Source organism: Mytilus californianus, unplaced genomic scaffold (genome assembly GCF_021869535.1).
Source record: "Mytilus californianus isolate M0D057914Y unplaced genomic scaffold, xbMytCali1.0.p SCAF_1, whole genome shotgun sequence".
NCBI classification, from domain to species: Eukaryota; Metazoa; Mollusca; class Bivalvia; order Mytilida; family Mytilidae; genus Mytilus; species Mytilus californianus.
The window spans coordinates 104548156-104565873 of NW_026262581.1; the positions used below are offsets into that span (position 1 = coordinate 104548156).

The 17718-nt window shown below is 33.9% G+C and overlaps 1 protein-coding gene across 1 annotated transcript in view; it reads left to right on the forward strand.

Annotated features, from left to right (window-relative positions):
- Window positions 1-17718, forward strand: part of LOC127728614 (TPR repeat-containing protein DDB_G0287407-like) — a 52351-nt gene that overhangs the window by 11929 nt on the left and 22704 nt on the right. The window contains exons 8-12 of the mRNA XM_052236161.1: window positions 4048-4203; window positions 9491-9621; window positions 9949-10060; window positions 11061-11168; window positions 13752-13925. Coding sequence (XP_052092121.1) covers window positions 4048-4203; window positions 9491-9621; window positions 9949-10060; window positions 11061-11168; window positions 13752-13925 — 681 coding nt within the window. The remainder of the gene's footprint in view (window positions 1-4047; window positions 4204-9490; window positions 9622-9948; window positions 10061-11060; window positions 11169-13751; window positions 13926-17718) is intronic.

A 17718-nucleotide genomic window follows, 5' to 3' on the forward strand; every position in this document is an offset into this window, starting at 1 on the left:
TACTGAAACACTTATAAACAAGGAATGACTAGAACTGTTTTAAAGAAATATATTCACTGACATATATGCTTTAATTGACTAGAATGTTTTCATGAGTAGAGTATTTTCATCAGAAAAATGTAGATATTAAAGATTTATCATCATGTTTAAAAGACAATGTATTATAGAGGGTATTTTTAATAAAAAAAATATCAGCCATTGAATCTTCCTCAATTGAAAATAGGGCAACTTAAAAAAGACTGTTTTCATATTTCTAACAATATTTAATTATATGCAATAAGATTATATTTTGAAAGGTATGTTGATGCCAGGCCTAAATGAAAACCAAAGAAAACTTACTAGTTTGGGGTGAAACCCTAGCACCCCATTAAAGTACATGTAAATGGTCTGTACTGAAATGTTTTAACTGCAGAAAAAAAATTGGCACGTAGCTCCTAAGAACATGCTTTAATTCAATTCACACAGTAACTGTAACAGGCCACAAAGTTTGGGTATATTTAATATTGTAAGAAAGAGAATAGTTGCAATGAGTGGGGCAGCCCCCTTATCCTAAAGGAGCATATATACTCATTGCAATCGAAGATAGATTTAATATAGAGAGAGTATATTTATTTTTCAAGCTAATCATTCATTTTCTCTACATTGTGTATTTTTGGGTTGCTTCTCATTGATTTGGCATGGTCTCTATCCATTTACATTTTTAATGAGCTCTTTCTCCGTACAGGCATGTTTACAGGTATCCATATATTCACGGAGGAGTGGTTTCATCTTTGTCTTCTTCACAACGATTTATAGAAAATATGACATACTTCAAACTGCTGTCGAATTGTTTAACCACTGAAATTGGTTCCCATAAAGTCAGGCTCAAAAGATTCTGTACCCGATTTGTTTGAGACAGAAAGTTGACAAAGATGAATATCGTGTCGGTTGTGAATATCCGCTGCATCTTCTTCAATGATATCATCAAAGACATCATTCCATGTGCCTGAATCTGTATAAACAGTTTACTATTAAACTTTTTTTGTTTGTTATTTGTCATAAAATTGACAGAAGTCGATAGCGTAAAGTACTCCTCCATAACTTCATGGATACCTGTAAACAATTTCCATGTGCTTTATCATTAAACGGTCACATGAACGCTTGACGGGAAGGCAAGAAAAACCGAACTTAAAACGTGTAATTGACCTGGACTTAAATCAATTCCGGAAAGGACCTGAATTTCTGGATCTCGGCAATAGAAGTTTTAAAAATAATTTCTTAAAATGTAAAGCAATAAAATTTTCACAGTCGGCAGGATTTTCAAGGGTCGGTCGGTAAACTGCAAACAAACAATATTTTAATTTAAGCCTCAACCAAAAAAAGCCATTTGATTTCAGTGATTAACAAGAGCCCATGTTATGATTGATTGATTTTTGGAGTTAAACACCACATTCGGCACACAAAGCAATCACAGTGGCCAGATTTTATTTGGCAGAGAAAGGTAGAGTACCAAGAGAGATCCACAAACCTTCAGCAGGAAAACTGCCAATCTTTGTCAATTAAGATTTAAGTTGAACACTCCTTGCCCAACCTTAGTTTTAACAGGCTAGTGACCATTTTAGATGGACTACTTAGATCACTCTGCCACCTAAGCTCCTACACAACCTCAGTGTTGAAAGGCTAGTGATCATTGTAGACGGACTACTTAGATCACTCTGCCACCTAGGCTCCTACACAACCTCAGTGTTGACAGGCTAGTGATCACTATAGATGGACTACTTAGTTCACTCTGCCATCAAGGCTCCTACGTATACACAACCTCAGTGTTGACAGGCTAGTGATCACTGTAGACTGACTACTTAGATCACTCTGCCACCTAGGCTCCTACACAACCTCAGTGTTGACAGGCTAGTGATCACTATAGATGGACTACTTAGATCACTCTGCCACCTAGGCTCCTACACAACCTCAGTGTTGAAAGGCTAGTGATCACTGTAGACTGACTACTTAGATCACTCTGCCACCTAGGCTCCTACACAACCTCTGTGTTGACAGGCTAGTAATCACTGTAGATGGACTACTTAGATCACTCTGCCACCTAGGCTCCTACACAACCTCAGTGTTGACAGGCTAGTGATCACTGTAGACTGACTACTTAGATCACTCTGCCACCTAGGCTCCTACACAACCTCAGTGTTGACAGGCTAGTGATCACTATAGATGGACTACTTAGTTCACTCTGCCATCAAGGCTCCTACACAACCTCAGTGTTGACAGGCTAGTGATCACTGTAGACTGACTACTTAGATCACTCTGCCACCTAGGCTCCTACACAACCTCAGTGTTGACAGGCTAGTGATCACTATAGATGGACTACTTAGATCACTCTGCCACCTAGGCTCCTACACAACCTCAGTGTTGACAGGCTAGTGATCACTATAGATGGACTACTTAGATCACTCTGCCACCTAGGCTCCTACACAACCTCTGTGTTGACAGGCTAGTAATCACTGTAGATGGACTACTTAGATCACTCTGCCACCTAGGCTCCTACACAACCTCAGTGTTGACAGGCTAGTGATCACTGTAGATGGACTACTTAGATCACTCTGCCACCAAGGCTCCTACACAACCTCAGTGTTGACAGGCTAGTGATCACTGTAGACTGACTACTTAGATCACTCTGCCACCTAGGCTCCTACACAACCTCAGTGTTGACAGGCTAGTGATCACTGTAGACTGACTACTTAGATCACTCTGCCACCTAGGCTCCTACACAACCTCAGTGTTGACAGGCTAGTGATCACTGTAGACTGACTACTTAGATCACTCTGCCACCTAGGCTCCTACACAACCTCAGTGTTGACAGGCTAGTGATCACTGTAGACGGACTACTTAGATCACTCTGCCACCTAGGCTCCTACACAACCTCAGTGTTGACAGGCTAGTAATCACTGTAGATGGACTACTTAGACCACTCTGCCACCTAGGCTTCATCCACATTATGAAACAAGCAATACATTCTGAATTAATTCAACAGAGAAGACTGTAAATCTGATATCTAAAGCAAATTCTTTGTATCAACTACTACATACGAGTATTATTGAATTTGAATGGGATTTTCTTTTTATCATTTAATACTATTGTTGAGTATAGTGAACCAACACCTTATGTTGGAAAAATGCAGAAGGGCAAGACTGGGTGGATACCTATGTAAGCGAGAACATATTATGAATAAAAACTAAAGGTCAACAACACCAATAGTTTATTTATAGGTTTACATGTTCTATTAGGTTCTAAGAAAAAATGCTTTCCTACTTACATGACTTGTGCTAAGACACTTTTGTTATTGATGTTCAAAGATAAACACAGAAACAGAGTATGCATTGGTGAAGCAATCATTGAAAAAAATCATAATTGTTGATTTCCTGCATAATGTGATAGCTGAAAGTATTTAATCTAAACTTTCAGATATAAATGCTTTTAAAATAGACTTTTGATGCAGTACTATATGAAGACATATAACACAAACACTGCTTCAAAGTTTACGGATGGCACAATCTAAACTTAAAAAATACTGATTCCTAATTTGCAAAAGTATGCGTCCCTGGATCAAGATGTAATTATACCCAAACGGGGTATACCATCCATCTGTCCCATGAAACTTTTGTAAGATTTTCCTCTGAAGCTACAAATCAGAGCGCCCTGTGAGCATGCTATTCCATGTAATGCATTTTCACATTAATCGCTTTATATCAACATATATATTCTTACACATAATGGCCATGTATGAAATTTTTGTTGATTCTTTTTGTTAGGATCTACAAATCAGAACATTCTGATATTTGGTATACTGTGTAATGCATTTTGACATCCATGGCTTATCAACTTTCTTTTTACAAAATACTTATATAGAGGATGTATCATTTGTGAGCAAAGCTCACTGTTCAAATTGTTTCAAAAAGATAACACCTTTTTTTTTAATGACAATAGATTTTTAAAACATTGTTCTGTACAAGTTCATGTTATGTATGGTATAGTAGAAGAGACATATCTTGTTTGTTTCAGATATTAGAATTCTGTAAACAAAGAATTGGTTGTGATTACTGTGGTGATCATGTGACATCTTACAGTCCTGTTGATAATACAGTATCTCAGGAACATCTGACGTTCATGAAGAATAAAAGTTCCACTGTCATAGGCAGAGATGATATTATTAAAGTGGTCAGTATTATATTTTTTTTCCTGTTTACTGTTAGAAAGTGGCTCAAAGTAGATAGCCTAACCAAGTTTCATAAAGAAAGTATATTACAGCCAGGAGCCTGTAATTCAGTGGTTGACGTTTGTTGCTATATATCATATTTGTTTTTCGTTCATTGTTTTGTACATAAATCAGGCCGTTAGTTTTTTGTTTGAATTGTTTTACATTTGTCATTTTGGGGCCTTTTATAGCTGACCATGTGGTATGGGTTGTTGAATACCGTAAGGTGACCTACAGCTGTTAACTTCTATGTCATTTGGTCTCTGGTGGACAGTTGTCTCATTGGCAATTTACCACATCTTCTTATTTTTATAATCAAGTTGAATTTGAAAAAAAATATAGGTCATTGCAGGGCTTCCAAAATTTCCTGACGTCAGCCGGACATTTTTCAAAGAAATATTTTTGACGGTCAATGATCAGCTGGATACTTAAATGTAACTGAGAGGATGCATAAATTGATATATGTGTCTAAATAATTAGTAGTGTTATATGCAATAAAATTATTTATAACTGTTTTGTTTTCTTCATTCTAAAAATAAATAAAATATTATCCTCGGTATTGTGTCATTTTTCTGTGTATCGTAATACAGTAACCATCATTGCATCAATCAGCTTCAGTACCTGACTGTTCTCATGTTTTTGTTTCTGTTTATATAATCTATCTTCTCTCTGTGAGTACTTAACACTTTGTAAATTAAGGCCATCTTATTTGAAACTGTTGATGTTGGCTTTAATTGCAGTACAACTTGATCATCAATACACGTGATACTTTTCTTTTTGTGTATTGATTACCTGACCACGTGACTTTTACAACTGATGCGGTATTTATAGATAACATTGAGGAGGCCCAATGAAGGATATTGTTTTAAACCGTGTAAAATCTACTGAACAGTGATAACATTTTTCTTTGTACAATTTCCCAACCTGATTTAGAAAATAAGGAATAAATAAAAACATACTCAGTTGATAAATAATTTAATGAATAACAACATGATATTTTATGTAAGCATATAACAACAATAAAATATCAGAAGAGCACAATGTTGACAAACACACGCAATAAATATTACAATGAGCACATTGAAAAGAAGCACAGATCACAGCACAAGATTAGAAGTTCATTTAGTCTAATTTAAGATTTTACATTCATGAGCTTGCTAAATGCATTGTTCTGATAAACATGGCGGTTACGAACGGATTGCCATTTGCGGATAGCAGGAACAGGGTCAAAGTCTTTAACATCTACACCTACTAAGCTTATCCTCATAAGTTGATCTAAAGCGTCAATACCTAGACTACACCTTAGTTTTGTCTTGATAATGTTCTGCCTTGAAAAACCCCTTTCACATTCAACACTAGAAACCGGCAAAACACGTGAAATTTCCATTAGCGAAATTGTATTTGGGAACTGGTCTTTTCTTGAAATAATTGCAGTCAACAGATCGGCAAACGAAAGTCCCTTGTAGTTGTTGAAGATCAAATACTTAAGTATGCCCCATTCTATTTGTAGTTCTTCTTGGTTGACTATACTATAATGGTCTCCGAGACACTCTAACTGTTGTTCACCGTAGCGAGGAAGGTCGTCAACACTACTTGGAAAGTTCGACGGTTCAAATACAGAGAATGCTTCGAAAATTTTGTTGTCTGGAAATCGGTCACGAATGTTATCATGTATCAATTGGGCACATTGCACGGCTCTTGTCTTGAGATGAATGTCACGGTTGTTACGTTTAAAGGTGATAGTGTTGAAGCTGTCAGATTGGTCTGTTGATTTTAGAAATTCGGCACATAATGGTCCAAATGAAGGAATCTCGGTTAAGTACTCGGCCTCTATTGCCATAAGAAAAGAGTCAACTAATTGTTTCACTGTGGCATAAGACAAGTCACGTTTTTGAAGTGATTTGCTGAGCTGATTAATTTTACCAAACAGGTCGGATAAAAAGTAGAGCATGAAAAAGAACTTGTATGTTGTCATACTGTTGTGAAGAGAATTAGCCACGATGTCGGTGTCACTCTGGTCGCCTAACATGTTTACAATGGAGACAACAGAACGGCGGAGATTGTCTAACCATAAAAACAGTTGTAACCATTTATGAATAAAGCTTCTAGCATTTTTAGCAGATTTCGAGTTTTGATCGGAATCGTCACGTTTACGTTTGCCCATGATGGCAGATTTGTAAAGTTCAATTTGAGACAAAGTCTTTATAACAGTCGGAGATTGTCATGATTGGATATTATTCTTTATGATTTTAATTATAAAAACAGTTTTTAATATGAAAACAAGAATAGAGAACGCCCCCCTTATTTATTGGACAACTCAGCTTGGTATACCCAAGCGAAGCTATTCTCGGTGTTTTTCCTATATATTTTAGTAAATTTTCCCCTTGAGAGTACCCCAGTATTTAACACGATGTACAGTGTTAAATAAAATAATATATATCATACTTATTCATTTATAAATATCCTTATTTGAAGAATAACTTTTAAATATCAGGATACTGTTTTAAACTGGATGCTCATTTAAAATAATATCTATAAATCGTAATTAAATAGGATGTTGTTCCATACACGCTTACATGTTTGACCTCGTTTACCTGATTACCTTTATGTACATTGTTATGCATCATTAATTCTATTGATAAAGACAAGCTAAGGACACCTCATCAAAGGTAACAAACCTGTAATCAGTGAATGATTTATGGCTTCAATATAACTTATTGAAGGGATAATTGTTTGACAGCTTGTTGTTATTTAAATAAAAGAAAACGTGTTTTTTCTACTTTTTATTGATGTACACAAGCTAAAGACCAAGCCGTACATTTATGTACCCAGAGGATTAGACTAACTGAGACACTTCAAAGTATCTGAAATATGCTGCTTCTGTTTTATTAAACCCAATTATGACCGAAATATCTTTGTGAAATAGATTGCCACAATTATAAACTAAAATGCCCAAACGGACATGCCCAAAGCCCCAAACGGACATTTTTATCGATCGATAGTTGGTAAAAATTGAAATGACCGTTTCATGAAAATGCCTTGAATAACAAAATGTGGCACACCAATTCTATTTGACCGTTTGAGGCTGAGAGCAGCCGGTCATTTTATGAATGTTTCGGTCAAGTCCGGAATATATGACCGTTTTGGAAGCCCTGGGTCATTGTACTAATTTGTAACAGTCTGAAATGAATTTATCATATAGTTTATGTGAAAATCATTCTTTGGTAGAACTTATGGGTAAAACAAAAACGCCAATATGAAATAAAAGTCTGAGTTTCATAACAATGTGATTAGGTATTAATGTTTGCACAACTCATTTCCATGGAGATTATATCACGGTGTAGAATGGTAACGGACTTATCGGGATTTTTTCGGCGTTTCCGCACTAATCGGGTTCGGCAACGGACTTATCGCGTATTTACCAGTATATACCGCCCCGGACAATACTCCCCAAGTGGTCAATACTGGCAAATACTGGTCGATTGAAATTTTCATGGTAGTTTTTACTATTTATTGAAGTAAAAAAATGATAAAAAGTAAGGTAAATTTAAACTTTTATATTTTGGCATGTTTCAGATGATAAAAATGAATGAATTTGATAAGTTTTATTAATTTTTAACACTTTTACCTACTAATTTAGTCCTTATAAGTTATGATATTGCATATTTTAGATATATATAAAGAATTGAAAAATTAATTATTACAACATTTTTCAATCAAGATATTTTTTATTGAAAATGCATAATTTTTACAGGTACATAAAACTATATATAGGTAAATGAAGTTACAGGTGTCTTATTACCTTTCACCTGGCGTTGCTAGGTGTGATAATTTAATTACTATAAAAACAACAGCCCCCAATAAATGATGGCAAAACATGGTTGAAAGTAATAAAAGTGATATTTGAAGACTCACTTAAACAATAAAATATTTCCTGTCTATTAAATGTGAGACAAAAATCATCTTTATGCAGGAAATGAAAGGTATCAAGGACCTTTACTCTTATGGCTGAACTGTAATTTATGTTTTAAACCAAAAAATATATAATGTAGTATAGATTTTACCTTTACATAATCAATTTTTACATACACATAGTACAACCATCTTGACCTTAAGCACCAAACTGAAACCTGAAGACCCTATTTGGAACTTCTATACAATATAAGACAACAACAAATCAGTGCAAAATGTAATGATTGCAATGCTATAGTCAGTGCAAAAGCCACCTGATGAGTTTCCTTGCCAGGGACGAAACATTTTTATCTTATGTACTATTATAACTAATAAATCATTGTAAATCACTGTTTATTAAGAATTTACAATAAAATTAGAAATGAGAACATTTAAAATGACTATTACACTTTCATTATTTCATTACTAAAAGTAATTGACCAGGTAGAGAGTGGTTTTTATAGTAATGTCCACTCAAAATTTCAATCGACCAGTATTTGCCAGTATTCGCCAGTATTTCCCGGTATTTACCGATATTTACCACCGTCATGGTCAATACTAGTATTGACCGCTTTTTTGCCAACCTTCAGTATTTGGTATACAGTTGTAATAGCATTGGCATTTCTCGTTTCCAGGGAGGTTATTTGACCCTACACCCTCAGTCATGGTTCATTGACTTTGAATATTTTGTATAGTTTGCATGTTAAAGTATTGCTTTTTTAATTTCAACATTTGTATCATACTATCAAAATTGCATAAAGGTGAGACAGGTCTAGCTGTGTTAACAGTTTATTTTCATTTTTATAAACGATTGAACTATTTGTAAAGAAAATCAGTAAAAATCATGAAATTGTTTTCTGACAAATTAATTTGTACTGCATCATAAAAAATAACTTCAAGTAGATAGAGGAAAACATGACAAACCAAAATTCTTTTGAACATTTTAACTGTTATAACGTAAACATATGTAAATCTCTGTCACTGTGGAGGGGCCTCGGTGGCCGAGTGGTCTAAGTAGTTACTACTGTAATCACTAGCCAACTACTGTAATCACTAGCCAGTCAACACTGAGGTTGTGAGTTCGAACCCTGCTCGTGCGGGTGCACTCGACTCCAATCTTAATTGACTAGGATTGTCAGTTTTCCTATCGAAGGTCGTGGTTTTCTCCGGGCACTCTGGCTTCCTCCACCAATAAAAACTGGCCGCCACGAAATAGCCCAAAAGCGATGCTTAAAAGTGGCGTTTAAACACCAAAAATCAAATCAAATCAAATCTGTCACTGTGGTCTTTCTTTTTTAGATTGAAGATTACATATTCAAAGAAGAAAAGGATGTTCCATTATTTGTTATAGGGGAGGCAGGTATAGGAAAGTCTTCTGTGATGTGTAAAGCAGCTTATACTATTTACAACAATCTTGGACATATACCCTGGTAATTGATTCTTGTAATACATAACTTTCAATTGCTACTTCCAGAAGAAATTATTCAACTCCTTAACTTGGATGGATTTTTCATAGCACCAATATGATATAATCAGTTCTGAACAGATATATCATGTGCATGGGACCGTAAAAAGTTTCCATTCTATGTTTATATTGTAGATGTGTCCTTACTTACTATACAGTTCCACAAATTTAATTTTTAATCTATACAAAGTCAAAGAAAAAGCCCTAAAAAGTAAGTAATGGACTCCTTCTGTAAAATAATTTTCTCATCTTCAAGCATAGTCTTTGATCTTGTTTTATGTAATATTTTCAGCCCTGGAGGTAAATCTTGGACTTTGTTTTTCCATTTTGTTGGTGCTATTCCTGGTTCTTGTTGTTTAGAGACTATGTTGAAGAGATTGTTAAAAGAAGCAGACCTAGTAAATGTAAGTATTTATTGTACTCATTTTCATTTATGTACACCTTTTATAACAGTATAATTTTTGGCACTTGGCATATATATACATACTGAAGTAAAAACTCAAACTAAAAACATTGTTTCAATAAGATTTGTTCCTTTAAAAAAGAGAGAAATTAATAAAGAAATCTATGTTAGATATAGATATTTGTCTCATATCAACACAGCTGGTTTTTGTTTTTGCTGTAATGAATGGCAGTGATGGCAATGATGGTGGAAGTGGCCTTTACATGTCTTATAATGATTTTTATACTGTAACCTCAGTGTTTTTAGCAGTCAAGTATTACTTTTGTAATATACAGTCATTAACCATTTGAAGCCTTGTATGTGACGTTAACCATATGTTTGCTCAGAATTTATTGGTTGAGTTTATGTGGAAATACAAGTTCACAATATTTTGACACTGTATTTTTCAATTAAAAAAATCTGAGTTTTCAAGAGGAAAAAAAGAATTCGTAGGGTTGAATAAACCTAAACTGCCTGGGATAAAAAAAAAGAATTTTTGCACTCTACACAAAACAGGAAAAAAATGTTCAGTAATCCTCACATTCCTTCCATTTTTTTAAACTGACTTCTGATACAGGAATGATTAAAAAATATATTTATTTCTTAGTGAAGCAGCTGTGGAAATAACCACTGCACAATAAATGCACTGTGTGCAGGCAAAAGATTGTTTTTTATGTTGTAATTTATATTGCACTTTTATAGGAAAGCTGGAAACATTCTGCAAAATTGTTAATTTCAGTTAAAGAATAAATTTTCAGGGGTAGGAGGGGGCTTATGTCTGATGGGATAGGTAGCTGTAAGACACAACAAAAGTGTTTATGGACAATATTGATTCTTTCCTAAACTACATGTATCAGTTTGTTAATCTTTGTTATTTTCATTTCAATTTGATTGCCTAAAATATCTTGTATGCAGTTCATTGAATGAATGACCAGTTTTATAAATTATCTTTTTTGTTTCAGGACTCCAGCATTCCAAGAGGTGTGGAGGCAACTGCCCAGTCTTGTTGTAGTATGTTAGCTAACCCCAGTATTAAGCCTATTATTATATTTATAGATGGTTTAAATCAGGTGAGATACTTTTCTTATAATCAAGTGTAATTTCTCACACGAATGTTTACATTTTGGACATTTTCACAGATTTTATGAGCTTTAAATACTTTTACTTGTCAATTGCATGTAAGTACCAGGGAAAATGATAAGCAGGGCCCAATAACCAAGGCTACTTGATTTTGAACTGGTCCTTAGATTATAGCTGAAAATTCCATAGTCCTGATTTTAATCTTTCATATTGTGGCAGATTGTTGAAAAACAGGTCACATTCACTTTGACTTTGACAGGATATTTTTATGCCAGATGCTATGACTTCTAAAAAAAATAATCCTAAACTATGAAATTACTGGTATTAATAAATATTGTTTTGTCTCTCCCGCAAGACATAATTAAGGTTGCTAATCAGGTGGCAGGAACATTAACTATTTGTACAAAGCTTTATAGTTCAGAAGGTAGAAGATCTGGATGCTCCATACCTTCTATACAGATGCCTTATGTTCTGATGTTATAGTCTGTAAATGTCAATTGTCATTGACTGCATTTTCATTGTTCAGCGTCTGCTTAAAAAACTGTATTTTTCACATGGATTTTTCACCTATATGAATAATAGGATAACTATATTTTTCAAGATCTACATGTCCGTCAGACAGAGTTCATTTGACCTTGACCTCATTTTATGTATCAGTAATCAAGGTTTAGTTTTTCACGATCAAGTCCATATCTCAGATATTATAAGAAATAGGTTAATTATATTTGTTGTATGAATGATTGTAAGATGAACATGCCTATCTGGCAGGGTTCATTTGACCTTTACCTTATTTTCATGGTTCATTGGTAAACATTTAGTTTTAGTGGTTATGTGCATATCTCAGATACTGTAAGCAGCAGATTAACTATATTTGGTGTATGGAGTCATTGTAAGGTGTACATGTCTATCTGACAAGGTTCATCTGACCCTGACATCATTTTCATTGTCCATAAGTCAGTGTTAAATTTTGGTGGTTAGGATAGTTTCTCAGATACTATAAGCAATAGGTCAACTATAATTGTATGGTGTATGGAATGATTGTAAGGTATGTGTGTCTGTCTTGCAGGGTCCATCTGACTGACCTTATACTCATGATAAATTTTCCTTGTTAGGTCCACTTCTCTGATACTATAAGCAAATGGTCAACTATATATAGTGTATGGAACAATTGCTAGGTGTACATATCCATCTGGTAGGATTCCTCTAACCTTGACCTCCTTGGTCAATGTTAAGTGGTTAGGCCCGTTCCTCTGTACTTTACATCTACCTTCACCTCATTTTCATGGTTCATTGGTTAATGTTTAGTTTTTATACGACTGCAAAAAATTTGTATATTGGTATGACGTCGGCATCGTCGTCGTCGTCCAAAAACACATTGGTTTTGTGAATGGATCTCTATGAAATTTTATCATAAGGTTCAATACCACAAAAGGAAGGTTGGGATTGATTTTGGGGGTTATGGTACCAACAGTTAAGGAATTATGGGCCAAAAAGGGGCCAAAAATAAGCATTTTTGTAACTTGTGTGTTAGTGTATGGATCTCTCTGACATTGTACCACAAGGTTCCATATCGCAAAGGAAATGCTGAGATTGATTTTGGGGGTAAAATGCCTAAAAATTTTAGGAATAAGGGGCCAAAAAAGGGGCAAAAAACAAGCATTTTTCTAGTTTCATGACAATAACTTTTGTGTAAGTGAATGGATCTTTCTGAAATTGTACTACAAGGTTCCATATCACAAAGGGAAAGCTGGGTTTGAGTTTGGGGGTAATTGCCCTACACGTTAAGAATTTGGGGGCAAAAAAACAAGAATTTTTCTAGTTTCCAGACAATAACTTGTGTTCAAGTGTATGGATCTCTCTGAAATTGTACTGCAAGGTACCATACCACAAAGGGAAGGCTGGGATTGAGTTTGGGGGTGATGAATCATAAGGGGGTTCAAAAAATTTGGGGGGGGGGGGGTTTTCCCCTTTTTTTCTTTTTTTTCTTTAAAATTTTCCAATTTAAATTGGTTATTTCTGATTTATATATGAAAGCAAATAATAATGATATGGTTTGAATAGGTAAATTAAAGATTTTTAAGTTCTTAGACCACATTCATTCTGTGTCAGAAACCTGTGCTGTGTCAAATATTTAATCACAATCCAAATTCAGTGCTGTATCAAGCTTGAAATACTATAAGCAAAAAGTAAAATAACAAAAATACTGAACTCCAAGGAAAATTTAAATCGGAAAGTCCCTTATAAAATGGCAAAATCAAAAGCTCAAACACATAACACAAATGAAAAACAACTGTCATATTCCTGATTTGGAACAAGCATTTACTTATGTAGCAAAGGGTAAACTTTATTTGGTGTACAGAAGGATTGTAAAGTGAACATGCCCTTGGCAGGGTTTATATATCATTTACATGGATCATTGATAATGTATAGTTTATGTGATACTAAAGTAAAACCTTTATCATAAAGACTTTCAACATTAATTCAATCATGATTTGTATTGCTTTCAAGACATGTCAGCATGTGCACTCTTGTTTAGATAAAATAATGAATAGATTTTCTCTTTTTTTATATAGTTTTCTGATGATCAAGCCTCAAAAGTAATGAGTTGGTTACCTAGGAAACTAGCTCCACATGTTAGATGTATATTTTCCTCTGTTATGGACTCACATCAGTACAAAACAGTGATCAGTAGAGAATCAAAGCCTATAGAGTTACCATTAGAACCTCTAGACAGACAGTCTCGCAGTGTAAGTAAAAGTTTACAATATCCATCAATTGTTTATGGTTAGAATTCTCGACAAACAAGTAAAACATACATTACTTCAGCCAACATGGTCTACAGTTAGAACCTCCAAATGAACAGTCATGCAGTGTAAGTCAAACTTAGGTTTATAATATCCATCAATGGTTTATGGTTATTACCTCTTGACAAACAAGTAAAACACACGAAACTTCAGCCAACATAGTCTATAGTTAGAACCTCTCATTGAATAATCTTGCAGTGTAAGTAATACAAATGCTTACTACAGCCATCAGTTGTTTAATTTTGTAAAGGTTTTGAATTGCTTGAACTAAAATAAGATTATACATTGAACAACAAATTATATTAGTGGGCGTACAATTAGAATGGACTACTGTAAATTCAGAAATTATTGCGATGTTTTTATTATTGCGAAAAACAGGGTTATAATCGCAATAATTTAAACTCACATTTTGAAATTTTTTATATGAATTAAACAGGATTTTTCTCAATATCGCAAAAATTAAAATCGCATTTTAGTCTAAAATGACAAAATCGCAATAATAAATGCACGCAATAATTTCTGAATTTACAGTATATAATGCTGTCAAACAAATTATGATAAAGTGCAAAGATACCAAAGGGGCTCTAAAATATTCAGTTGTTGATAAGGCTTCATATGTATATCATCTTAATAATGTGTAGAAGGCCTCATATTTTACTGCCTGTCCGAAGTCAGGAACATCATCAGTATTTGGCCAGTGTCATATCTTTATGTTAATGTTATTTGGTTAACTTGGTGCTAGTGGCTGAACTTTTTGATAGTTTCCATTATTTATCAACACATTTTTCTAATCTCTGGACAATTTGGGCTTGACATTGTATAGACAACTGTTTACTGCTGAAGATTCAATGTTGACCTTTAAATGACTTTTGGTTATTTACTTATAAGCTGTCTTGCCCAACATTTTATTTTATTCACATTTATCCGATAGTCATTCATGAGATATTATAAGGTATATTTTATATCAGTTACTTTGCTTATTCCAATGGTTTTTACCCTTTACAATATCAGTTTGAACAGTTTTTCCAAGTTGCAAGTTCTGGGATGAAAAAGATTCGTATTGATTTTGAGGTCACTAAATCTTAATGGACTTGCAAGTGCTAGAGTACTGGTGCTTTTTAGTCCCCTACTGACGAAGTCAAAGGGGACTTTAGGTTTCCACTCTGTCTGTCTGTCCGTCAGTCCGGCAAATCAGTTTTCCACACTTTTTTTCTTCATGCTTGAAGATATTGGTTTGATATTTGGTGTATTGTTTTATCATGACAAGTTACAGGACAAGTTTAATTTTCACGATTTTAGCTTTTCTCTTTGTTCAGTAAAAGCCTTTTCCCTAGAATTAAATTTTTGATGAAATACTTATTAATTAGTAGTTTTCTATTCAAAGGAAAATAACTCATTTTTTAAAAGGCAAAATAACATTTTGAACTTTTTTCCTTTTCTTTGGTAAATTGTTTAAAGAAAATAGTGGTAAGTTTGTTTGTCATTCTTGAAGATATTGATTTGATAATTAGTATATAGTTTTATCATGACAAGTTACAGATCAAGTTGGAAGTTTGTTCCGGTCTGATGATTTTGTGCAGAGTTATGGTCTATGGACATAGAAAATTCATTTAAATAATCAGTTTTCAACAGTTTTTTTCGTCATGCTTGAAGATTTTGACTTGATATTTTTATGTAGTTTACACCATGACAAGTTATAGATCAAGTTAGAATTTCGTTCCATTACAATGAATTTTAAACCGGTAGGGGACTATGTATTGCCATGCAATACTCACAGAATGCTTGTTGTTTTTATTTTGAAAACTTTTTAATCGCCAAAAATAGAACATAGTGGTAGAATACAAGAACAATTTCTTATCTTGTAAATCATAAAGTGTGAAATCTGACAGAATCTTTCAGTATTTCAAGATATACCTACTATCTATATGTACCAAAATTATCAGATGACTTTTTATGGAATTTGTTGTTCTTAAATGATAATTATGCCCCTGCCGTAGCGAAGGGGGCATTAAGTTTTACCCTTGTCCGTCTGTATGTCCGTACGTCCGTCTGTCCGTACATACGTCCTAAAATTGGTTTCCATTTTCTAACTTTAGTTTGCCTAAACACAATGCTTATTACCACAAAACACAGATCAAGTTTGAATTTTGGTGGCGTCACTTTTACCGTTCTAGAGTTATGCCCCTTTACAAATGGAAAAATTGCTTAATTTTTCGTTTCCATTCTCTAACTTTAGTTTGCCTCGACCAAATGTTATGAAACTTATAAACTATGCTTATTACCTTAAAACACAGACCAAGTTTGTATTTTGGTTGCGTCACTTTTACCGTTATACATGTATGCCCCTTTACAATTAGAAATATTGTTGAATTTTTCATTTCCATTTCTCTAACTTTAGATTACCTCAATCAAATGTTATTAGACTTATACGCAATGCTTATTACCACAAGACACAGATCAGTTTTGAATTTTTGTGGCATCACTTTTACCGTTCTAGAGTTATGCCCCTTTACAAATGGAAAAATTGCTTAATTTTTCATTTCCTTTCTCTTACTTAAGTTTGCCTCAACTAAATGCTATGAAACGTATACACAATGCTGATTACCACAAAACTCAGATCAAGTACAAATTTAGGTAGCGTCACTTTTACAGTTCTTGAGTTATGTCCCTTTATAACATTATATGCAAGCGGGGGCATCATCTGTGTCCCATGGACACATTCCCCATTTATTTTTTACAAATTTTTGTATTTTTGGTTATCAATTTGAAAGCTTTAACAGCCCTGCGATTTTTTATTTCATCTGGCGACAAAATACAGCTGCTGGCGATATTTCTGGCGCCAACATTTTCCTATGTCAAAATTTTCATTTCTTGAATGTAACGGTAATATTATCGATCTTCATTTAAATTGGTAAAAGTAAAAAATGAATTGTACGAAATTTTACCTGGTGACAAGTTTATGACTTTTTTTACAACCACAAGCTTATCACAGTTACAACAGGTGTCATAATCTGTTGTTACAGGTAATCCGTTTATCTGATAGGTCATTAATGATCACCAACATTAATTAATTCAAATAGAATTGGTCAGTCGGCATTTGTCATTTCATTATAAGAAATTTTCATATGGCAACACAATTTGCAACGTTTATCGTAGTTTCATGAAGAAAACGTAATTGACAGAAAGACGAAAACCATAATAAACTTGTTAAATAACATCGTTTTACTTGTTTTCCGTAAAAAATGGTAAACTCAGACGTAATTTGTCTTTGCTTGCCCTCACTTTTGATACGAAAGTAACAAAACAGGCCGCCATTGTTGATCCTATCTACTTCTACTGCATTCTGTGTATTATCCTGCGAAGAAAGATAAGTCAATTTTTTTTTTCCTAGTATTGAGATACCTACTCAAGATATGTCTACATACTTCTGACTTTAGAATTTATAGGTTTAGGTCTTTTGAGTTATGGGCAAAGTTAAGAAGGTCTTGGTAGCGGGATGGATAGTGTGCTAGGGTCATCATTTTCTGTATTCTTTATATTTTTTACAAATTTTCACTGTTCTATATATCTTAACACCCATTTTTCTCTTTTCTTCATTTAATTGCTCTATTTGTCTATTCTTTATTTTTTAATTTTAAAAACATTTTCTCTATTCTGTAGCATATACAGACCATAAGCTAATTATAAGGACAGGAACATTGATCAATAATCATTATATAAGTCCCATTAGTCACTG